The sequence below is a fragment of the Bombus pascuorum genome, chromosome 14 (assembly GCF_905332965.1).
Source record: "Bombus pascuorum chromosome 14, iyBomPasc1.1, whole genome shotgun sequence".
Classification (NCBI taxonomy): domain Eukaryota; kingdom Metazoa; phylum Arthropoda; class Insecta; order Hymenoptera; family Apidae; genus Bombus; species Bombus pascuorum.
The window spans coordinates 2,826,625-2,852,104 of NC_083501.1; the positions used below are offsets into that span (position 1 = coordinate 2,826,625).

A 25,480-nucleotide genomic window follows, 5' to 3' on the forward strand; every position below is an offset into this window, starting at 1 on the left:
CAGCCCTATTTTGCATACATTTATTACTTACGCAATTCGCAAATATTTTTTTATTTACTTTATAGTTTGAACTACGCAATATTATCAATTTGTAAAATGCGTATTAACTATGTTTATTAACTGTGATTTTAAAATAATGCCTAATTTAAGCAATTTTAATAGATTATAATTTATAAAATTAACAAGGTTCATTTTCAAATAATTTGCTATTTAATTAGAGAATATTGCATTTCTTATATTCTTGCTATAATTATGAAGAATTATATCCTTATTTAATTTATTTTTTATATATTTTATACGATTTACATGAAACTGATAAAATCGTCAGAAATTTTTATTACAATTATAATTATTTTTTTTCAGCTGGGGAAGTAATGATTTCAATTGCTGTTTAATTAGCCTCAAATCTTCGTTTGGTGATAAGCCGTAATAATCTACAAATTTGTCGTTAGAATTACTATAAATAATAACTATAAAAAATAACCAAAAATACTGAAATAACGATAAAATAATTATCTTTGTTTAAGATAAAAACAAGAGAACGTAAAACAATTTATAGCCTCGTGACGATGGAAAAACAAACCTTGAGAGGTATTTCCTTTCTCTTAATTTTTTTTAAGTATCCTTTCGTTTAGGGTTTTACTGAACACTTCAGGTTCGACACGTCGAAAGAATAGTCCTTCTAACGCATTAATTAGCGTGCACAGCACGTTACAACGCTTTCCATTGGAGACGGCATCGCATCCGGTAGAAGTTCGGTCAAAAACAATCTACGTGGATCGCATATGACTTCGCTGCAAATTTATCAAAATTTATATCGTTAATTTGATTCACTCTCGACATCCATTGACCTCGATAAGTGAATCTCAACTCTTTCTATACTTATTACCAGAAATATACTTTATTACCAGGCCAATAGAACGCATGCTATTTTTATTTAATTGGTATAAAAACGATTAAAGTATAATTTAAAGCTTAACTAACATATACTTTTTAGAGCATATTTAAAATTAAGAATAATTAATTAGATAAAAATATAGTACAACGTTTTTAAAGATGAATTGTATAAAATTCTCAATGATGTCAGATATCTTTTAAATACTTTCAACTATTTTTTTCAAATCTTCAATAGTATTAGATATTTTCTAGATATTTTTAAAGATTTTTCCCACGTATTTTTATGTGTTTAGTTGTCATTTGAGATTTATTAAATGGCTGTTATTAAAATTAGGAGTGAAGACACGATGATTTCTTAATCCTCCTGATGGTTGAAATTTGCGTTGGTGTCTGGACGTTCGGCTGGCTGGATGTGACACAGCCGAATTTTGAAAAGCATCAGCTATGCCGACATCTTGCCTTCGAGGCGCCCAGTTAATATTGTGGATAAATTCTACTCGTTGAACACAAAGATTTAAACAGAACACTCAGTCACAGAACACTATAATATTTAAGGAATTTGATTGTGAGTTACCTTCTTTCTTTTTCCCATAATTACATTATAATTTCAATATTCTAATAAAAAATTAATAAAGATTAAATTATACATTATCAAATATATAATAAAAGATTAGAAAATATGAAAATCTTAATCCTGTGTATATATGTGTGTGTGTGTAGATTACTAAACGCTGCATGCTTTTATGAACAAGATTTAAGAAAGAAAACCTACTGATTATTACGAATGTTGTACTTTGATATTTTGTTTGTCTCTACATATTATGTTTCAGCTTTAAATTAACAATCTACTAAATATTTACTAAAAACGATCTTAAATGTAAAGTACATTTTCTTCAATTACTAATTATTTACTTATTATTTTATTAACTATAAACTCTTAGTTAATATAACTAAGAACAATCTACAAAAGTAATAATCACGAACATAAAGTATATCTTCTTCCATCTTCTACAATAATATCCAGCAAACTCCAATTTTGCCCTAAAAAATCTAAGATACTATTTAATTAATTAATTTAACCAGAAACAATCTCAAGCAAAAAGTAAATCTTCTTCAATCTCCTAAAACAGTGTCCACAAACTCACACTCTTCCTTATAGCATAGAATTGAATCCAAACAAAATCAAGCTAAAAATCATCAAAACTTACCAAAAATAGCCTTACCTCAACAAAATAACCAAGGAGACCAATTCCCAAACAAGGAAAATACAATATTCTCCGTAATTGTGTTTTTTTCTTCAGGTGTGATCTTGATTTTATCCCTCCTGGATAGTCCATGAAGAGGATGAGCAGTAGAAAGTACAGTCGACGCGTTATTCGAAAGAGACACCTGCACGAGGCTGGAGACTCGCCAAATAACTGATAGCGTGGGCGTCGCGACTTCGAAGACGACGTCGAACGACCAAAGTCGAGAGGGGGTGAAGCTTCCCCGTTCTTCTTGTTCCATTGGTCAGGAACCGATTGTGTGATTCGTGTCTTCCTCCTCTCCGTCTTCTGTTCTTACCGATCGTTCCTATCACTGGTATTGACGAGTTACCACCTTCCGGTCGACAAGGCGTTAATGAAAATCTTTTCTAGGAGCTAAGCTGCGAATTGTTGCACCGGTAGAGTCGTCATCAGTTGCTCTGATTTGGAGAGGAAGATTCATGATACGAAGATGATGGAGACCTACGATGAGATTTAAGATTCATTTGTGATAGATAAACTATTAATGCACTCAAAGAAAGTAAGAAATTACAATTTCTACAAATTAGAATTACTACGAATTTTAGGGGATGGTTTTATGATGATGAGACGCAATGTATATTCAATATTAATAAGATTTTTATTAATGGATTGCGGATATTTATGCATATTTATATTTTTATGAATATAATTAAACTGGAATTTATGCAGAGAATTTTTTCTTTCGTAAATATCACAACGAGTGTTATACTCTTGATATTTTGCATATTTCATATACATTCTACACATTTCTACACCTTTCGATTTCTCCTCCTTCTTTCTAATCTAAATATATCAAAATTCACACTCAGTTTTTAATAAGCAATCCAACAACCATCACGATTTTTCAATCATCAAAATCTAAACTCCTGCACATCGAATTAAAATAAAAATTCTTTACTCTTTGCTTCATTTCGTCATTGAAAAATCGCATCGAACATTCCAAACAATAATATATTATCTTTAAACAAACATCCGACAAAAAATCACACAACTTACGAAATTACAAAGATTCGTTCGAACGGAAGAATGGCCACTGAAATTGAAGTTCCGCGTGACCAACCGGAAGTGTGCCCGAAAAGCGAGCGTAAGGTGCCCTTAAGAAGGATGAAAATGTCCTCAGAAGAACTATAAAAAGCGTTCCACGGGTTAGCAGGCTCGATCACGAGCGGAGTATCCCTCGGGTCTCTTCGTGACTTCCGGTTCTTGGTAGCGGGCGACGACGCGCGTGTGCCAGCGCGGTGACCGGATATGGCGAAGAACCGACTGACCAAATCGTTCGACGGAGAGCCGCCGCTTCGCGTATCGAGCTTTTCATGCGAATCACGCGTTCTCCTGTACCAAATACCAAGCTCGTATCGGTGACATCATACTCCGCGTTGTATACTTGTGCCAACGTGCACAGGTGAACGCGTGCTAGAGTATACAATTGGATGGAACGATGTCGTCGTTTTCAATCGCGAATCTCAGTCCTTTCTTTGCCGTTGCTTGACTTTAATCGTTTAACTCGTTAACTGGACGATAACTGAAAAATCATAATTGGAATTGACTAATTTTGATAATCATGGAATTAATAGTTAACAAAAAATGTCAATTTTAATTTAATGTAGATATGATATAACATCGAGTGCAACTTAAAAAGAGTATTGATAATCAGTATTTGAGATTTTTATGCTGTTTTTTTATTTCTTCATACTATGTATTATTACGTTACATTAGTTACATATTCTATTTTTTATCTTATTTTGTTATTCTCTTCTGATTGTTCAAATTCCATCAGAAACCATTCAGGTTGAATTAATCCCTTATGGATCAAACGAAACAATCTCTTCTCCATCTATACATCAAACCTGAAATCCTACTAAATAGACAATGACAACAAAAATTAGGTAAGAAACGAGATTTAACAAGAAAGTTCTATCAATAATATATATCTCGATTGTAAAATAAAAATTTTAAACGCTTCAATTTTCAATTGGGGGAAACATTAAACCAAAATTACGAAAACATAAGCAAGCTCTTACTATAAAGAAACCAATAACACCCAACATTAATGAATTGCTAAAAGCTTTCACTAACGACATTCCTGAATTCTAAAATAGAAATTCCAACAGAGGAAAATGGAAAGTCAAAAATTACGAGGACAAAAGAAGGAAGGAAAAATGCGAAAGATGAGTAGACAGAAGAAGGAAAGTTTACGAAGAAAGTCATCGTAGGGTTCGGTGATTCGTGGCCCATCGAGGTTTCTCTTCTGTTCTTCCTTCGTCACGGTATTTACGTGACGAAGGTGGCAGTAGAGAAGGGAGAAAAAACCAAGAGAAGAATAATTAATCAGTAAGCGAATCACGTACGCGGGGATGCATATATAAGACCATAGAATGTCGTGTACCTACACGAAGGAGCAAAAGGAACGCACGTATGCACGAGCCTGCGTATATACCTTCCATCCGGTTCTGGATAATTTGGATGCCTAATTTTGTCCTCTTAGAAAAGTCGACTGGCAGAAATATAAACTATCGTGAATGAACAAGGAAACGATTTATGATTATGTTCCATTATCCTATATTTTAAATTTTGGACCATCATTTGTGCTACTTTATCTCAATGTAAAAAATAAAAAAAGGAACGCATTGGTTTGGGTTTTTAATTTTTTACATTTTATGTGTGTATAATTATGTACAGTTAAACATTTTATAATTGTTATAGAATAAGTGAACGACGACGCTTTTTTAGGAATATTGGAGATTTGAGAGGCTGGAGATTGATGGTACAAAATATGACAAATTTCGAAAGATATGCTACTAACCGACCATGTGATCGGCAAAATCTCGAGGAACACCCTCGCGACTAGATAAAGAAAGAAGCGAAAGGTATAACGAAGAAAGAATCTCGAAGGAAGTAGGCCGTGCAAACGAGGAAGTCTGTCGACCTGCTCTGAAACTAAAAAATCCAACAGTCGCTTGCTAATTGAAGAACAAACAGGCACAGTTCAATCAGAGATTCTGCAGGAAAAATCATGGCGAAATTTATTTTGACTACTCCATTATGGTACGAAATTTCTACATTTCTAACTTTATAAACCACGGAAACATCAAAGAATTATGGTTCGACGTTTGAACTTCCTTAATCTTCCTTTTCCTTTCGCTAAAGGAACAGGTGAATATTCCGATCCAACTTGTATTTATTTGTTACACATAATCGAATGCTTCCTCTTCAAAAATTTTACAAATATGCGTATAAATGTGTAACGAATGCACGTGGGATATTTAGTATAATTTATATCACGCATACTGATCATTAATAACAATTAACCCCAGTTAAGAGGGAGATGATAACGAGTTTCACCTGGCAGCTTCTCTACCTAACCGTTTTACAAGCGACTCATAATCAACGATACTTTAATTTGCAAGCTCTCGATACAATTATCACCGGCATCCTCAAGTTCATCAAAACTGTCTTACTATCACATAATTACTAATATTGCGCTCAAAATAACCAAACCACAATCTACCATATAAATACTATTCCAGTCGTTGAATATCTACATCTGTTACATAATTTGAGCATTCAACCGCAACATTTTCGTCTCTAAATGCGCAAAATGTGACTAATGGACTAAAGACCTTACGTTCTTATGAAGATTACCGAGGAAGTGGCACCTAAATAGAGATCTGTTTTACGCTATGAATATTGTAACGAGCATCTTTATGCAACATTTTTGCACATTCAATTTCACATAAACGAATAGAAATCCTCAGTCTAATGTCCAGAGAGGTACGATAAAAAAGTAGAGAACTAATCTCAAACTTTACCTACCCTTTTATGAATAATTCCAAGAGTTCTACTTTCTTTACACTTTCAAAATAAATAAACCAAAAGCCACGATTTACTAATCGAGCAACTAAAATCGATGAAAAGGATGTAAGCAACTCGGATCTTACCTCCATTTCTACAAATAATTCCAAAAGTTCCATTCTTCCCATAAAGGCTGCTCCCAGCTCTAAAGGTGCTCTTCGCGGAAAGAAGTCCCTTTAAAATACCGATTTCACCTTGCTCCTTGGTCAATTGGAAGATCCGTTAAACGTCTCACACTTTGGATAGATCTCGTTCGTAATTCGCAATACTCGCGAGATCGGTTTGCACATTCCGTGGAATCGATGGGAAAACGAGCGGAACCGGCAATTACCATTAAAATAAGCACGATTCACGAACGCGACGCAACGAAGGAAAGAAAAAAGCATTGTTTCGACCAGCTACGAGCACCGACGAGACTTTTTATCTGAACAATATATCGCGCTCTTTTGCTTATCGCGAAACCGTGACTGATAACTCTTCTCTTTTCCTTCGTTCTTTTCCTTTACCTTTTTTCTTTTTTTTCTTTCTTTCGAACCGCATTTTATCGCCGAGTGTAACAGGTAGCTCGTAACACGTTGCGACGAATCAACGAACCTCGTCGCGATTATCGAGCCGTTTTCACGGTTCGTGGCTCGCGAGTCGAACACCACGACCCGTTTGCAGATCAGTGTCGCCTCGACCAGGAAATCGGTCTCGTCTTACAGGATGCCGGTGCGTCAATATTGACACGTTTCTTACGAAACCACCAGAGAAAGAGGAAAGAGCGAAGATAAAACGAGAGAAGGGAAGAATTGAGAATTTGGAGAAGTTTTTGGGAGGTGGCAGGATTTCAAGGTCGCTGGGTCTTTGGTAGAGTTCAGGGTCGTTTATGTCGTTGATCGTGATTTAATGTAGGGTAAGGTGATATGGTATATAGGGTGTTAAAATTGCTTAGCGTTGGATTAGTTAGTCTTTTACGTTTGATTTTTTGGAAAGTTAGCAGTTTGTAAAAGGAAAAATTGGGATGTTGGTTTGAATTTTATCCTAGATAGGAGTACAAGAGGAATTGTTGAAATAGTTTTTTAATTGAACGTAAAAGATGGTTTATGCGTTAAGGATAAATATTTTCTGGTACAGATTAGAATTTTCAAGTAGGTGCGGATTTCCTTAGTGGAGAAGCGCGCTAAATTTCTTAGAATAAAGAAGGAAATTCAATCGCAAGTTTAAAGGTTCAAAAATTCTAAAAATTGAAATGTAAAAAATCTTTTATATTTGGAAATTTGAAAGCGTAACAAAAATATAAATATTTAAGAACTTTAAGATTCAACAAAATTTGAAGATTTTCAAAATTTGTGTAATATTTGGAAAGTTCAGAATTAGGAATTTTTTATATTTATAAATTTAAAAATTGATCCATCTAAACATACGGATATTTGAAAATTTAAAAGTTCAACAATTTTGAGTGGAATTTGAAACATTGAGGAACTTCGAAATTAAATGTGTGTCAAATGCGTGATTCCATTCAGATAATGGAATTCACCTGGGTGGCATACGTAATCGTTGATCACGGAAACAGGAAATTGATACGATCGATCAATGGACAGTGGTAACGATAGGTACTTAACTCCATAATATTATGACCTAACAGTTACGAGAAATTTCCCGTTACCGTTGTAAATTTCCTTACCAATTATACAATTGGACAATTCGTTTATTATCTGATAAATTCAATAAATATCACAAGTTTATTTCAATATTATTATAATTTAATAAATGTATCAGTAACATCTAGTTGCAACGGGGAGAAAGTAATAAACATGAGAATCTAATTGTCAACACTCTTTTATTGTTTTCTTGTGTTAAACTTTAGTCGTTTATCGAGAAACGCTAAATAACAATAGTAACGCGTATATAAGATTATAAGGTGAACATTAAAAAGAAGTAGGAATATGTGGATATTTAAACGCATAAATTCGTGAATAGGTATAAACAAAAAAGTTGGGAACAACAAAGACTAGTAAGAAATAATAGACAACAAACCAGTTGCATTATTTCAACGACAACCAAATACAATCAATTACCTAAATATTGCAAATACTTCGAATAATAAAAATCTCAGTAAACTGAATAAATTCTCGTAACAAAATTATATATACATATGTGCTTAATATTGTGCGATACTGTTAAGTAGAATCATTGACAATAATTTGTGCAATAAAAGTTACATAATTATATAAGATTACTTAAAGTAACGAAAATTACACGCTATATATACCTTTTTTAAATATTCAGTCAATCATAAGAAATATCACAAGAATATAAAAAGAAATATGGGAATAAAATTTGGAACATTCCAATTGTCTGAGAAAATTTTTAATCAATGTATATGTATTAAAATCAAATTCAAGATTGTCAAATGTTAGTTTGTAAAAAATTAAATCTTCTAATGTCTTTATAACAAGCTAAACGTACATGCACTTTAATGTTTCTCTTTTAAATTGGTGTAAAAGTACTATCATTATATTGAAGTTTCTCGTATTAACTTCTATTAATACTTTGACCTTACTTCCGTCTATGCGCGATTGGCTACTAATATTGGCATAATTTTCTTAGAATTAAACTTGAACATGTGTAATTCAATAAATATTTCTTAATTAAATATACGTTTTAATCTTTTGAACTGTCTACCGCTTGATATCCTACGTGAATTGAATTAATTTATATGTCTTGTAGCAACTGTTGCATACATTTGTTAATGATACAAAAACAAATTATTATACATTAATAATAAAACATAATAACAATTAAAATAAATTCAACCTCTTTTCAACAACAAATGTAAAGGAACACGAACGAAATGATAAAAAGAATTGTCCCTCCTCAAAAACTGCAACTTAACACAACACATTAATGAATCACATAGTTAAATCCTAACAAATATACCTAATCTTCCAATCCAGTAAGTTCGATATGGTTCTCATTACAAACATTTATAACAACACAAATGTCTCAACAAGACGTCAAAAAAATGAATATATAAAGACATATGTAATAATAATAAAATTCGATGGTGGGAAAGTCAAAATGTTATAGATTAAATGTACATTAAATAAAATCTAAAGATATCTTAGTACGGTGTATATATAATAAAGCAGATTATTGCATTTGTGCATCTAAACTGTTCACACAGGATCGTAAAATGCATATGGTCATGTGGTTTTAATCAACAATATTTTTAACCTGAAGATCGCAATAAAAAGATAACCATCATATGGCGATAGCTTTGCGATATTTCTATCTCTTTCGGTCCACTATCTGCTTTTACAGATTAAGGTTGTTATTTTTCTAGCATTTAAAAATTAAATATAGCTGTGATTCTAAGGCATACGGTTGATATGCTATTATAATATCCTACGAATACTACAATTAAGGAAATCGAAACGTTTCAAATTCTCGTATCATTCTACCTTATCTTAGATCTACTTCGAAAATTCCTTTTGACGATCTGATAATATACTAGTAAAAAATTTATATAAATAGAATGAAAAAAGTTCCATTCTTCAACATTTTTTTTCGTTTGCTTCTTTCTCCCTAAATATTGATCGATGTATTTTCTTATATTGCAACTGCAAGAAATTAGCTTGTATAATGTAGGATTACTCTATTCCTTAAGCTTATAATTTGCATTGTTAGGTATTATATATCTTTTAAACGTATCTAAAACTATACAACGTAGTACAGTGCCGTTTCCGCTAGGCTGTTTTTAGCTGTTTTCACAAAATTGCATTCGATAGAGATGTGCAGTAGAACAATGAGTTCTACGTGATATTAAAATTGCCAAGAAGTATAGGTAGCTGTCCATGGAGTGACGACCGTCCAAGATGGAAATTGTGCCAAGAATCGTTTAAATCTTAAAGATGTTTGGTGTTCACCATGTAAAAAGTGGCCACCTAATGCTATTGATAAACATGGAGTTTTGGGCATACTATTTACCTATATAAAAAATACATGTATATTGTAAACGTCGTCAGTTAAGTAGATATCATGAGTATGTTCTACACACTACGTTCTCTACATTTTATGTTCTACATACATTCAATTCAAGAGAAAATGTGAAAGGAACACAATCGGACGCACAAGAATAATAGATAAAGTATGTTTCTCTATCATTCCATTTAGGTCCTTCTAACGGCTTCCCTTCCAAAATAGACCATTTTCCTAAATGAACACCTTTATATGGAGATAAAATTATACTTATATGATCAGGACCTGAAAGTAGATTTCGAATTGAATGTTTAATTATTATTTAATAATTTATATAATTACAAAGAAGTTACCTGTGACATTGAAGGTGAAACTGACAATATTCTGTTTTATCGACTTTGAAATGAGTTCAAGTTTTGTTGGTACATTAATCAAAGGTGCAGGACCTGGAATCCAGCTTGTTTTCCTGTAAAAAATTTTTATATTAAATATATATTTAATTAAATTTTTTATTGTATTAAAAACCTTAAAAATTTAATATTAAACAAATACCATAAAAATGTCGTAACAGGCATAAAATACGGTAGGCCACAATATAATTCTTTCTCACAATCTTTTATTGTTGATGTTACGGCACCTATTTCAGGTACCATAGTTTCCACACTATGTGGACTATTCATGTCTAAATCAGCTATCCAATATCCTGTTCCCGTATACCGCAAATTACCATTTACGTCGTAATATTGTCTTTGTGTGTGCTATAAATTGAATATTTATTTAATATTATACAATTACTTTCCAAGTAACAGAATTGTAAAAATTTCATTCAATACCGCAATCATAAATCGTTCTGGTGCCAATGATGACAAATCACCACTATAAGGAAAACCAAGTGGAGTCAAAATTAATACACCTATAGTTATTAAAAATATTCCCACTAACACACTCAGGATTCTCTCTGCATTTTTTATTAAAAGTACAAACGGCAACTAAACACAAAATATTAGTTATTAAATTATGTCTTTACAGACTTTTCCTAAAGCTTTTGTTTTAATAATAATTTCAATAATTTACCGTGAAACTGAGTAATAAGGAAAAGAGAATGCATAACATATTAGCCATAACAACTTCTGAATTTATACTGCTACCAGATCGTCCCATTATGGGTATAAAAAGATAAAGAGCTCCAATTACTAAGTAGAACGATTGTATATAAGGTAGACACATTGTTATTAAATAATAAAACAGCCATTTCCAACCTACATGTAAAACCAATTAAATTAATATATTTAATTTCATCATATTATTGCTCCACAATATTAAGATTATACCTCTCCACTTGTTAAAGAAATTACATCGAAGTATATTTCCAAGAGTAGGGAATACAACCCAATGTAATGGTATAAAACCAGATCGTATCTCCAATATAACACAATAGAAGAGAACAGACATCCATATTATAGAATACGAATCACAGTATATTTGATATAAGATCCACGCAGATTTAACTTCCTATAAATTATCAAGTCAAAATATCAGTTAACAATTTATACAGTAAAGCATTGTGTGTATATTACTATAAACTTGCCTTCTTTTGACGTGACCCAATAAATAAGAAAAACGTCATTGACACAAAGATAGTTGGGACCACATATAAGAAAAACAACCATGCTGGTCTTGCATACCAACTCATAACTTTCCCAAGTTTAGTAAGAATAAGGGCGATTAATGTACATGAAAGTATAGATACTAACCATGAAACGATTATTGCTCCGGTACATAATAGTAAATGCTTTAAATATACTGATTTTTTTACATCTAAATAGAAATAAAAACATTTAATTATATTTTTTATTTTATAGTAATAAATTCAATTTAATATGATATAGATACCTCGCCGAGCATTTTGCATGTTTAGATATATTGAATATATACCGGCAACTATACTGATAATATTAATTGTACTTGATGCATACTGTGGCCATCTGACTACAAATGTACCTAAAAAGTCAAAGAACACAGGATTTCCTGTGTGATCTTGAGGTGGTACCTCGGATAAATAATTATCTAATACTATCCCTTGTAATAAAGCAAGTATATTATCTCCAGTCCTTTGTAAAGACCCCAATGGTATTTGATGAATATTATCAAACTTAGTATGGTACACATAACCATTGGTTGCCCAAGCAAAATCAAGACCTAGGAATTTTTAAAAATAGTATTCTTTCTAAAAGCAAATGTATAATATTAAAATAGATAGTGTAGAATAAATACCAGAAACGTTCCCAAAGTCTCTGAATATTCGAAAATCAGTATCTCCAGGTACAATACCACTTTCAAATATTTCTTGAGCTAAGGATGATGCATAAGGATAAGGAACAGATTTAGCATATATCTACAAAAGAAATAAACATACATTATAATATCTATAATAATAAAAATCGGTTAACTCATTATTCAACAGTACCTGAAGCATCCAGGAGCTATCAGGTCCAGCCTGAAATAATAATTCACGACCGCCTGCACCACAAGCTTCTAAATTTATAAAAGCTCTGACCTCCTTAGCCCAAGGGTGTTGCGTTATAAAGCCATGAGAAGCCTGTATAATTTAAGCAATTAGTACCCTTTCAAAAAATAAAATAAATTTAATGTGTTATCAATATTAGACACAATTAATGTACCTGTAATAAGTTCTCTTCAGCACCATTAAACAAAAATATAACATTATGCTTAAACAACTTTGGACTATGAGAAATCACACGTAAAATTTCTAACATCACAGCACAACCAGCTCCATCGTCAGAACCACCTAAAATAGAAAGCTATATTAACATTTAATCATTAATAATCATTAAGTTAAGTGTGCATGGGTGTTTCCATTAATTATTACCAGGACTTTCTGGGAAGGTATCAAAATGACAATTTATTAATAAACTGCTCTTGGTAGGTCTATGAGGACCAATCTTAACTATGACATTTTGTACATTTCTGTATACATTAGTCATTCCATCCAGAAATTTTAAAGGAAAAGCTCCACTATGCTTGGTTACATTGACTAGAATCTTATGGTTCTCATTGGCATCTTTGACTATATTATTGATAATGTTTGTTAAATATTTAATTGCTAACACTTCGTTCTCGTAACTTCCGACAATTCGTGGCCCAATATATGTGATATTTAGAAGATGATTATGTGCTCTTTCTGCTATAAATCTTCCTGGATATAGACCTTCTTTATCTGTCATTAATGGCTCAGGTAATTTCTTCTCAAACGTGATAATGATGATGGATACGAAAAGATAGAAGGTAAACAGAAAGAGTAAATGTTGAGTTTCATTTGGCAGTACTTCTTTCTTTTTTGAAGAAATCTTATCCTGGTATACCACATCACTAGTAGTTCTTTTAGAGACATGTTGACGCAATCTCACTCCGTCTCTCTGAAAGGTAGCATTATCAGTGCAAAGAAGAAAATGAAAAACATACTGATCAAAAGCAATAAAGATAATCTTACCATTGTCTGTGTTTAAGGCACTTTGAAAAATAATTAAAACTTTGAATTAAAATTTGATCAGAGACAAAAGGCTACGGTGTTCGATGACTCCGTTCAATTCCGTTCGACGCATTGACCAAATAACGAAGTGCGTCTAGTACAAATAAAATTTCTGATGTCTTTTAATATTTCGTATGAAACAAACAGAAAACATGCAGAATTTTATTAATATTTCTTTTTATTACTTTAATCAAACGTGATAATCGTATTCTCCGTAACAATTTTAAATAACAATATTACTTCTATGATTTTACATGCAAAATTATTATAATAAATGCAGTACTGAAATAAGAATCATCCCTACCTATCACTGTGCCTGTATTTCTGATTAAAACGTCGCAACTCGTCAGTTACTTCAGGTCCGTTTTTTCATAATTCCACGTTGGTCTATCGTGGACCATTATTATCAGCCAATTTAATCCCCGTTAAAACATATTTTTTATATACGTTACAGCCACACGTATTCATGTGCCACTGCGATTAGATAGCCATATCATATTTTTTGTATAAAGATTTGTGTAAGTGCTCGTTAGGTAGGTTACTCGATACTTGCTAACACGAGTATCGGGCCTATATATATCTGAATATAGCATTGCGGAAAAGTTAGCGAAAACAGAGTATCTATCTATCATGATAAAATTCTAAATCTAGAAAGGACGTCCTAAAGAGCAATAAAACACTCAAATAAAGTAGCGGAGTATTACATTTTTATGAATGAAAGGTGCTGTACCTCCATCGCGTGCACAACTTTTACTCTTGATACTACTCAGTTATGTAAAAAGAAAATTGCAATGTTACATAATTATACAATTACTTTCAAAAGAAAGAACGCGCGCGTGTGTGTGTGTGTGTGCGTGTGTGTGTGTGCGTGTGAGTGAGTGAGTGAGTGAGTGAGTGAGTGAGTGAGTGAGAGAGAGAGAGAGAGAGAGAGAGAGAAATGCAAAAAATCGTCTTACTAAGGCTAATATGTTCGGCTTAATACAGAACGTTTGCTGTTTTGGAAAGAGTTGACTCTACTGCTACTATAACATTGTATATTTACAAGAGTCTCTTCGATTCGTAGATGATGCAGACTCTTCTCTGAACTGCTGTCATGCTTTGTTTATTATTTTACGCCTTTGTATATACATATATGGAGTACTTTCACGTAGCGTATACCTTTAAGATGCTTCGTAAAACATAAATACTCGGACAGATATATGGACAATGTCAGTCATCAGTTCTGAAAAGTCTTTCTTGTATGTTAACAGATGTTAATCATCTCATCACCGATTACAAAGTTGCAAATAATTTATTTGCAATTTACTTGGATATTTTAAATTTTAAAAATAGAAAGTAGATGACAAAAAAGAAGGAGGAATTAATGAAATTGGTTCACATAACCAGATTTTAAAAGCATTCATTGTTTTTCACTGAATATTCATATAGCTAAATCAGAAAAAAGCGAAAGGTACGAATTTTGTCTGTACAAGGAAGATAAAAACATAACATAGCAGGATTGCGATAATTTGTTTAAATTTGATAATTTAAAAAATTGTTGGAACTGTTATACATTTAAACTGAAAATTGTCGCTATACATAAAATTCGTTCAAAAATTTAGTAGCTCTCGTTAAGTATCGATTTTTGTTACTGCATTTTGTAACTTTTAAATAGTCAAAAAAATTGGAAATTTCTATAATCTTTTATAACATCTAATTTTGTAGTTTTAATTTTGTTGTATCCTTCAAGTCTATATGTTAGAAATAAAAATTATATTTCAGTACATATTATTAAAAAATGTTTATATATTTGATTTTATTATTCAATATATGTATATTTTATTATATCTAGATTGTTACTCTTATATAGTCCATATTCTTAACAAAAGTATAAGATTTGATAAGTAGATATCTTTAAGAATGTAAACATGAAAAATAGTAAAAAAATTAACAAGAGATTAAATGGAATATATGAAAATATTTTAATGAAATTTTTCAAAATGTTTCACTTAAACGTGTGAGAGCTAAATCTGAAGTTATATTTAACGTGTCACGTATTTAACCCAACCATTATGAAGGATTAAAATTCATGCAAAAGCCAGACGTGATAAAAAAAAAATAGACACAAATGCAATCGTTTACTGCCATCTGTAGGAAGGAGCTTTAAAGAGGCCATGAAATTTGTTCGTTCGGCGATAAGGTTCTAATGGTAGGGACCGATTCCATAACTAGCAGACGATCAAGTCTAGCAGACGACCAAGTCTAGCAGACGGCGCATAGCTAGCGTCGTTCGCGGGCGCTTGTGACTTTGTTTCAAACTCAAGGATCGTTGAACGCCGATAGACACAGTTTTACGTGAACGAAAAGTTTATCCCTGAAGCGGCTGCAAAATCGATTGAAAATGGATCCCGAAGCATTCCTGGACATGGCCAATCAGGTCATTAAATTGAAAATGTTCCCGTACTTTGATATCGCACACAGCGTACTCTGTGCTTTACACGTCAGAGAAGATTTGGGATCCGGTAAGCCCAAGCCTACCCGACCAATTCTAAATTTAATCTGCTCAGAACCAGCTTATACCTTTTCTAAGATTGTGTTTCGCTCCTAACAATTTTTCTTCATTATTCTTGTTTAACTCACTTCCTGCTTTATTTATTATCTTATTTTTTACTTATTTAATTATTAATAAATTAGCTCTCTCTTAATCTCATTTAATAATACTTAAGCTAAGAGATTCTTTTTTTATTCATAACAATTGGATTATTTTATTCTAAGTATTAAAGTAAAGTCTTATTATCTTTCTGTAAGTTTAATGCTATAGAATTATTAATTTTTTTGACATAAAAATACAATTTTGTTACTAAACATATTTGATATTATTAATATTATAAAAATAGAATAAGAACATTAATACAACTTCCTCTTTCAATAATATTGTCCAAAACAAATGTATGAAAAATGTTCAAAGAGAGAAAAAGTTATTCTCACATGGTATGTGGCATAATTAGAATAATCCTATTTTATGACATTCACTGAATTTACCTAGCTAATCTATTTCAGTATATACCCTTGTGGGCACGCCAAGTTTTTTCAAACCTTTGGCCTCAATTTTGATTTCTTATAATTTTTTGTGTTTCTTAAAGTTATGCAGATAACTTATTATAAATAAATATGGAAAATAAATAATTGTATTGTAATTATTTCCTAAATATTTCCTAAAATGCTTATTGTGTAAGAATGTTCCCAGATATAGCTGTAAAACTTTTTGTATCAATGACTTTCTTATGCAATGAACCATGAAGCAGCAATCTTTGAACAATGACTCAAAGAATTTCTGTACCTTTAATATTCCTTCGTAGTAGTTATATCTAAAATCATATGAAAAATAAATTTTATTGTGAAATGTATTTCTTAACTATTTTCGTATTTTTTTAAATAAACTTTTACGTAATTTAATTTTATACTCATCAGAATGTTAAAAATATACCAAAAAACATTATTTTCGTGTTTATAGTAGACTTACATTATATCTGCACGAATACATGTAATATAGTATACTTGTAAGGATTCCAAGTGACCTACTTGAAAGAACCTGCCCCTTTGATATTTCATGGTATATTAGAAAACATATTTATCATATCTTGTATGTGTCTTTCTGAATTAAATTAAATGTTTCTTTACATGTTACTAATTAATAAATATTTAAAAATCTTTGAAAAATGTACCACTAATTCATCAGACTGTTTCAACTGTAACTTTCATTATTTTTCATAACTTCATACTATCACAATTCTATTGAATAGGTGCTCAAGCATTTTCTCGGAAACATCCTCTTTCATGTTGGCTTTCAACAATGTTGGTAGTGTTTGCAAGTGGTATGCTATGCAATGGTCTTTTAGGAGAGCCGATTATTGCACCTTTGAAAAATACACCACAAGTGGTAGTAGCAACTATTGTTTGGTCAGTATCATTAAATTAAAAACTATAAATCTCTATTAATAATTTAATGAATATCTTTCCATAACTTCAAGCTATATTCCAAGCTTCAGATCTCAATTGTGTCTTTGTTGCACTTGCACTTTGTACCAAAGTACAAGTACAAAAAAAACACAATTGTTTACAAAACCAATAATATGACATCTCCTATAACATTTAATAAGGTATATTATTATTTAATTATTGCACAGGTATATGATATTTTATACACCATTTGATATTGGATATAAAATTGCCAAGTTTTTACCAGTAAAGATAGTATGTGCTACTATGAAGGAAATATATAGGTGAGTACATAATATTAAGCAGATATTTGTTTTTTATCTTATTCTGTTATGTTTATATTATTTTGCCATAACTTACAGGTGTAAAAAAGTATATGATGGAGTATCTCATGCAGGAAAACTTTACCCAAATGCATATCTTATCATGGTGTTAATTGGAACACTCAAAGGTAACTTTTAATATCTGAAAAATAAAAGTAAAAGTGTATTGAAATAAAAAATTAATTTATTTAATTTATTTTAGGAAATGGTGCAGGTTTTACAAAACTTTTTGAACGTCTTATACGAGGTGTATGGACTCCAACTGCTATGGAATTTATGCAACCTAGCTTGTACATTTACATCTTCTTTCTCTTTTTTTATAGATTAAAACAGAAATGAGTAATACGTAGTATTTTACTTTTTAGCCCTACGAAAGCATCAATGGTTGCATCCATTATCTTCGTCCTTGATAAAAAGACTGATCTCATCTCGGCTCCTCACGCGTTAGTTTACTTTGGTATCGTTATTTTCTTCGTGTATTTCAAGGTAACAGTCATTTTGCACTCTTTCTTAAATGAAAGCTAATCGTTGCTAATCTTGTTTGTTACTAAGTGCTAATTGTTATTAATATTATTTCAGCTATCGTCCATTTTGCTTGGAATTCATGATCCGTTCGTACCTTTCGAAAATCTATTCTCTGCGTTGTTCCTCGGAGGAATTTGCGATTGGTTAGCCAAATTGTTGGGACGAGGCCAAGCTAAAGATGAGAAAGCGGATGCCAAGAGAAAGGACTAAATGTTTGTAAACTTCATTTACATAATATTAGATAATACTACGTACATGTTATTTACTGCTATGTAATTCAATTTTCGAGTTTGCGATGTATAATATTCATTTCTTCTTTTTTCTTTTGTGATAGGTGCGCATAAAATTTTCCCAATACGAATGTTAATATATTAGCATTGATATGTTAAAAATCAATGCATGGAATCAATTTAAACTAGTCAGGCCATACTCGCATGTTAACGATGCGATGCATGATCATGGACAAATCATTAAATATTGGAAGTACAATAATTTATTAGTATACATATTTTAATAATGACAAGTGATATATTGGAGAGTATGGCTTCCACCGTTATGAATACCAACAGTATTATCTCTGTTGACAACAACTTGCCAACATAATTGCCTCTCCATAATTAATTAGACAATTTTATATGAATAACATTACGTAACAAGTAAATTCGTTATGTTTTATAAAATATAAGAGAATTATACTTAAAATCGATAAAATTTTTACGCGAAGGCTAAAAACGTATTTCTTGTTGATTTTTTAATAATCTATATATACACGATTTCACACAATGTTTTAACGATTGAATTAGAAAAAAATTGTTGGTATGTCATTTTATAGGGTGAAGTGCAATTTTTAAGTGCATATTGAGACATATTGTTAGTAATGTTCAATTCAAAATATCCTAATTTTGGTATATGTATTTTGTGTGAATGAATAATTATCTGTCGTACTATATTTATCACGAGGAAATATACTCAGGTTATCGAATTTAAGCGTTAAGATAATTTTAATGCATATTGGAACAATAAGACTTCTGATAATAAAACAGATAACAAATGAAATCATCTATACATGACGTAAATATATCAACGAGGAAAATTATAACTCTTTTATACTATTTTATTATAATTAGATACTGACAATTGATACTTATCTACCATACACACATGTATCAAGCGTTTGCCTTGGACTCAACGATGTGAATATAATTTGCTATGGAAATTAAATAACATAATTTTCATATAATATTCCAATTGACAGAACGTTATACATTTTCATGTAATAAAATGAAGTTTGTTCTTCTATACCTTTCTGTCGACTTATCGTCTTTCCAACCTTTTTAATACGCAAGGGTTTAGAGGCAACAAGATTGCTTCTTCTGAATCCAAGCCTTCTGAGTCCTTATTATGTATCTCCTATTGTAGAAAAACATGAAAAATATATCATTGCTTGTCATAATTTATTACAAATAAGGGTTGACAAATTCTAGTCGATACCCCAATACGATTAACAAACGGCAATTGTTTAATAAAGGTTTCCCGAGATGCAATACAGTGCGATATTTGAACGAGAAATTGGGACAAAAATCAAAATTCGCTGGCTACGTTTGCAAACCATATTCGCCACGTTCGCAGATCAGGTACGCGCGTTCGCAGACTACGTTCGCAGACTACGTTCGCAGCCCACGTTCGCAATTCACGTTCACAGTCCACATTCGCACATTTGTAGGCCACGTTTCACGTTTCATAGTACAGTATTTGAATAAGCATTCAGGACAAAGATCACAAAATACATATAATGTACAGTGTTCCTAAAATTTAATCTTTTATTAGATGATCCGAGGTAAGTAAAAATCTATTTATCAAATCTTTGTTAGTATTTTCTTTACTCCCTCCCTTAGTTAAAATATCTTGAATATTTATTTCTTTGTCTAAACACACACGATGACGTTTAAATAAATAGTGCAGATGCCGGGATGATCTTTCAATTTTTTTGTCCAGAAATCATTTATTTTTCCTTCCATTTCATCAGATATTGTGCCAGCATTTAATAAAGGATAGAGATTTTGAGTAACATTAAAAATTTTCTTGAAATAAATGTAGTCAGAAATCCATTTTTCAACCAAGTCACTATTATGAATGGATTTCACTTAAGAAATAAAGAACGTTCAATGTAGTAGTTTGTAATAGAAAAAGATCATACATAGCAATGTAGTGCAATATTTTTTTAACAAAGAACAATCAAAATTACAGAATAATTTGAACCACTTTTTTACATTACTCTTTAAAGAAAGAAAAAAAATTTTTAATTTGAAAATTAAAATTATACATATCTTTGCTCAAATTCTCCATATTTAAGGTGTAACAAACATTATTTAAGAAGAATTAATAAAGAAGAATATATAATGAATAAGTGAGCTAATTTTCAAATGATTAGATTTTAATGTACAAATAATTTTTAATAATTCTCTATTGATTTTGGGGGGAATTATTACTTGCATTTATATACTTACAGACTGATTATGTCATCGAATAATAAGATCAAAATCGAATAATAAGATCAAAATCGAATAATAGTTATTTCGATATTTGTATATCGCACTGTGCGCAGTTTAGGCATTTTTCCCAATTGACGCACATGATGGATTATGCATATGCAGTTAAAGCGATTAATCTATAGCGTTACTCAATCTGTTTTTAACAAGATATTTCTGTGTTGTCGCGTTAGCATAGACACAACGTAAATACGTAAAAGCGTTTCGATCCGTCCTTATATGTTCATATCAACGCTACATGAAACATGAGACCTGCCATAAGTCCTCGGACTGTCAGGTGAAAAACCACGAACTTGCCTGTTTTGAATATAACAAGATATTGACTTCGAGATTGAACCAAGGATTCTCGTTCTACTGAACGAACCGATTTCACGTGATCCGATCTAACAACTCTACGGGATTCTCTCAACGGTTAGCTTCTTTAATTCCATCTAATTTCATCGAAAAATTACGGAGTTCCTCTAAAAATCACACCTTTCTCTGCTATATATATAAATGTATATAAAGAGTTCTCTAGAATTTAAGGGATTCCTCTTAATCTTTGATCTGCATCAAAGTTATTGCTCATTTCTGAAGATATGGTAGCCAGATATACCAATGACTACGTTTAAAACGATCTTCAATTGTGATAACAACTGTTTCTATATGCTGATATAAACAAGATATTTTTAAAGATACAATTTTAAAGAATAAAAAAGTGATACAATAATAGATGTAAAAAATATAACAATATCCAAAAGGAAAAGTTAATATAAGATCAAAGTCATTTTAAGATCATTCTTATTTTTCAAATAAACTTCCATATCTTTTTATTACAAGATTTATTTATGTATTTTATATGTTATATTAATCCTAATGTTTAATTATTTGCTTCTAGTGTATGTATATTTTTGTAGTGGTCTCATGCAGATCGGAATTTTCGAATTAGTAACATTTGAAAGTATATCATTTGTTACATCAGTCCAGTCATAAGATATTTTTCCTTTACAATTTATATCGCATATATCATAACTATCGATCATTTCATTTTCGCGCTCTTTACGAAGAGTAGATTTTAAATTGGCTTCATTTGTTATTTTACAAACAGTAGACGGAATGCAAGTCGTTCGACCGCATGTTTCTACACGTTTGCTTATACATTTCTTTTCAAAATGTACATCCTTTTTCATAGTTAACGTTTCTTTATCCGACCGTACTACCGCCTGACTTTCATTGCACTTGATCACTCGAACCAGTATCGGATCTCGTTTCTGGGTACCCACGCTTATTCTTTCTGTTATATCTTCATACTTTGCGACACATACAGAGTCCTTGAACAATCGAGTATCACCTTGAACTTCTATGTCGCGATTGCACAGCTGCATCAACGATCCACTGATACCAACATCTTTACAATTCAAACGAGTACAAACTTCTTTGTCTATCATTGGATATTTCCTCTTCATTTTCTCTAATAGCAATATACTGTCTTCCACGATTCCTTGTTTTTTATCCATTTTCGTGGATGTGGATTGCAATATTAATTCGAAAATATCTTCTTCAGTCATGGTTAATTTATCATTACACATGGTAAACGTGCCAATTTCCTTCAAACTTGGTCGTCTTCGAACTTCTGTCAAAGATGACTTTTTATCAACCTTCTCATGAAATTCTTCCACATCATCTCTGATAACACTTGGCTCTAGCATCATTATATATTCTTTGATTGCTGTCACCATTTTGTCCATGTCGATGAAACAATTTTCTTTTAAGTGATATTTATATTTGTCTGAAATTAAACCTCGTTAAATTATGAAAATTGATACATAAACTTATAAGGATCTGTTTAATTTTATACCTTGCATTTTTTGTTCGTGTATAAATAATATTTTCTGCAGAAGTTGTTGTAAAACTGAGAGCATGGTGGGATCTCTACTAAGATGTAGTATATTCAATGGACACGTATCTGTTGTGCATGAATCCTCAAATTCTTGTGCTATCAATTAAAACAATTTTGTAAAATTAGTGTTTTATATGCATAGTATTGCATTATATTTTGCTAAGCTGCAAAGCAATACCACTTAAAATGCTTACTTTCTTTTTCCACAAAATGTTTCAATTCCGTATCTCGACGAGCACAACGTTTCACAGAATCATCAGACTTGGATCGAGCCAAAGGAAATTTTTCTTTAGAAACGCACTGTACGAAGTTCGATTTGAATTCTTTGATCTTTTCCGCCGTCACGCAGCCGACGCTACGCACTTGATGCAAGGACATGGTAGTACCAAATTCTATCATCTTTTCAAAAGACATACGGTAGGCTAAATTTCCTCGTGATACACAGATACTACTCTGTATTCCTTTCGAGGCTTGATCTACCACATTTATTGCTACTTCCTTCATCTCTATCGTATCAGTCTTATAATATTTATCTTGCTCTTTCCCTTTTTGATCAATTTCATCTGTAGTTTGAATTGATATACAAACTGTATTTTGCACCGCTTTGTCAAAAAAATCCATTGCGTTGACACCTATTTCACGTTTTTTCCTTCCAATAGAAAATCGCGTTTCAATTGCAAGTGGTTCTGATTCTGTACCTTGTTCCTTCTTCGTATCTCGAGAAACATCTTTTGGTACGAATTCAATTAGTTTTGAATGTTTATCCGGATCTGGTAGAACTAGTTGGGTAGAAGCTTCTATGGTACCCAACTGTAATTTACCTGTTACTACAGGATCCGCCTGTAGAACTTGCGTTTGAACCGATATGGATGCTGGAATATTATTTTTTAAAATCCTTTTTGGATCTTCGCTTTGTTCTACTTCTGTATGAGCATATTTCTTCGTAATTTGAATAGGTTTCATGGCTGAAGTAATTGATGCTCTTGCAGAGTGTCCTGTTATTAAAGTTACAACAGATGGATGTCTTGTTATCAAAGATGCAAAAGATGCATGTCTTGATAATGTCTGTAGAAATGCTAAATCCTCGGAGCTGTTCACATACTTTTTTAAATATTCCGATAGATTAGTAATTCCCATGGATCGGAAAGGTAAATCTGAATAAAATAGACAATAAATTTAAGTTGGTATCTGCACATACATCCAAATTTTAGGATTTCATCCAAATTTCAAACAGATATTTCTCTATAATAAAAATTGATTTTTTACATACTATCGCGCGTGACACTGTCACATCCGGCACACGGGCTATATCCATCAGAAAGATTCTTATTGTATTCCGAACAAGAAATATAATTTCTTCTCTCATTTTTATTACATTCAATTTGCTCATGTTTCACATCTTCCCAACCACACAGTGGACATTTTAAAAATGGTAATTCATAACTGTTACCGTTTTCTTTCGTTAAAGGAAAATCACGGTTAAAGTTAGAAAAAACTAAACTATTCGTACTCTATCATATTTCTTTACAAAGTTATTTTTCGAACAAATTTTTTACCTATCTCTTGAGATTCTACATCTCTGGTGGGTTTGTAGTACAAAAGTTCATCTATTTCATGATCCCTCGAATCATTTTTCTTTGGTCTAAAGGATGGACAAGGAACATATTTTACTCTTTTCTCCCTTTTTTCTTTTGTTATCGTTTCCCCCGTTGAATTACGTTTCCCATCCAGACAAGATGGTTTTTCCTGCGATTTGCTCCTATTTGAAATCATCCGACCGCTGGTGGCATTATTACATGGATGAATTTCCACAAATTTTGCTTCTAGGCTCACTCTTTTTCTTTCCTGTGAAGTTTTTATACTATCACTGCTCAAGGATCTAACAGCAGAAGTCATTTCTTGTTCATGATGTTGATCGCTCTGCCTTTCTTCGTCATCAATCACCTTCGCCAACATGCCTGCTACTACATTGTACCAGGAGAATGGTGATTTATATTGTTTCTGAGATTGTAGACTTTGGATCGTTCGTGTTTGTTCCAATTTATATCTGTGCCAATGAGAATCATTGTTTTCATAAATAGTTTTGTAACCATTGATGTTAAAAAGTAATCATCTCTAAAATCAATCAATAACATAGTTTGTTAAATATTTTTAAGATAAAAATTTGTTTAATGCTTTGTATAGAGAACATTTCGTATTAATTTTCAATGTTTGCTTCGATGTTTAAAAAATTAGATTAAACTTAATGTTTTTGCATTTAAGATGACACGAAGGTCATAATACTACAGTAAATGAAGAAGGCTGTATATTCTTCTCCATTCAGTACTGTGAATTCCGATTATTAAACGCAAAATAATCATTTTAAAAAGAAATTACATTCGTTCATGATGTTTTTTATTTTCTCTCTTATCTCTTTCACAATATTCATTACCAAAAATTCCGATCGTACATTACTTTTCTCTTATGCTCTTGATCTGGTGCAAATAATCGGTTACGGTAAAGCCGGGTATGCAGAGATCGTTGATAATTCTTTGCAATGCCTTGTTCTTCTCATAGCAGTTATAGTAATGTCTGTGATAAGGGTTCCAGAGGCACGGATATTGCTTGTACGCTTTTAAAAAACTGATCACTAATCTCTCGTTCCATTTGGACGACATTTTATAATACGAAGAATTTAC

At 31.7% G+C, this 25,480-nt stretch overlaps 3 protein-coding genes and 1 long non-coding RNA gene across 7 annotated transcripts; 2 read left to right on the plus strand and 2 right to left on the minus strand.

Moving 5' to 3' along the window:
* Positions 1–278: 278 nt before the first annotated feature.
* Positions 279–3,065, plus strand: LOC132913923 (uncharacterized). 2 transcript variants are annotated; one of them, XR_009659489.1, is made up of 4 exons: positions 279–591; positions 1,232–1,462; positions 2,199–2,478; positions 2,535–3,065. It is a non-coding gene; the product is annotated as an uncharacterized LOC132913923 (long non-coding RNA). The 2 variants fall into 2 exon arrangements; XR_009659490.1 differs by lacking the exon at positions 1,232–1,462.
* Positions 3,066–7,851: 4,786 nt separating this feature from the next.
* Positions 7,852–14,311, minus strand: LOC132914246 (endoplasmic reticulum metallopeptidase 1-like). 3 transcript variants are annotated; one of them, XM_060973188.1, is made up of 15 exons: positions 13,853–14,311; positions 13,510–13,667; positions 12,889–13,435; positions 12,680–12,807; positions 12,466–12,597; positions 12,273–12,393; positions 11,892–12,197; positions 11,587–11,816; positions 11,330–11,510; positions 11,073–11,257; positions 10,832–10,987; positions 10,551–10,756; positions 10,352–10,464; positions 10,108–10,283; positions 7,852–10,007 (listed from the first exon to the last, which is right to left on the minus strand). In XM_060973188.1, the coding sequence occupies exons 2-15, from the start codon at positions 13,510–13,512 to the stop codon at positions 9,843–9,845; spliced, it is 2,649 nt and encodes an 882-aa protein (XP_060829171.1). In that variant the 5' UTR covers positions 13,513–13,667; positions 13,853–14,311; the 3' UTR covers positions 7,852–9,842. The 3 variants fall into 3 exon arrangements, with proteins under 3 accessions (XP_060829171.1, XP_060829173.1, XP_060829170.1); XM_060973190.1 differs by having other exon boundaries at positions 11,330–11,506; positions 11,583–11,816; positions 13,510–13,642; positions 13,853–14,310; XM_060973187.1 differs by having other exon boundaries at positions 11,330–11,506; positions 11,583–11,816; positions 13,853–14,310.
* A 1,394-nt stretch (positions 14,312–15,705) lies between these two features.
* Positions 15,706–19,675, plus strand: LOC132914276 (trimeric intracellular cation channel type 1B.1). The gene is made up of 8 exons (XM_060973261.1): positions 15,706–16,049; positions 17,331–17,487; positions 17,715–17,810; positions 17,889–17,977; positions 18,052–18,139; positions 18,215–18,335; positions 18,429–18,586; positions 18,709–19,675. The coding sequence occupies exons 1-7, from the start codon at positions 15,929–15,931 to the stop codon at positions 18,582–18,584; spliced, it is 828 nt and encodes a 275-aa protein (XP_060829244.1). The 5' UTR covers positions 15,706–15,928; the 3' UTR covers positions 18,585–18,586; positions 18,709–19,675.
* A 2,052-nt stretch (positions 19,676–21,727) lies between these two features.
* On the minus strand, positions 21,728–25,072 carry LOC132914250 (uncharacterized). Its single transcript, XM_060973203.1, has 4 exons — positions 24,073–25,072; positions 22,997–23,956; positions 22,761–22,898; positions 21,728–22,691 (listed from the first exon to the last, which is right to left on the minus strand). The coding sequence occupies exons 2-4, from the start codon at positions 23,937–23,939 to the stop codon at positions 21,787–21,789; spliced, it is 1,986 nt and encodes a 661-aa protein (XP_060829186.1). The 5' UTR covers positions 23,940–23,956; positions 24,073–25,072; the 3' UTR covers positions 21,728–21,786.
* Between the last annotated feature and the right edge of the window lie 408 nt (positions 25,073–25,480).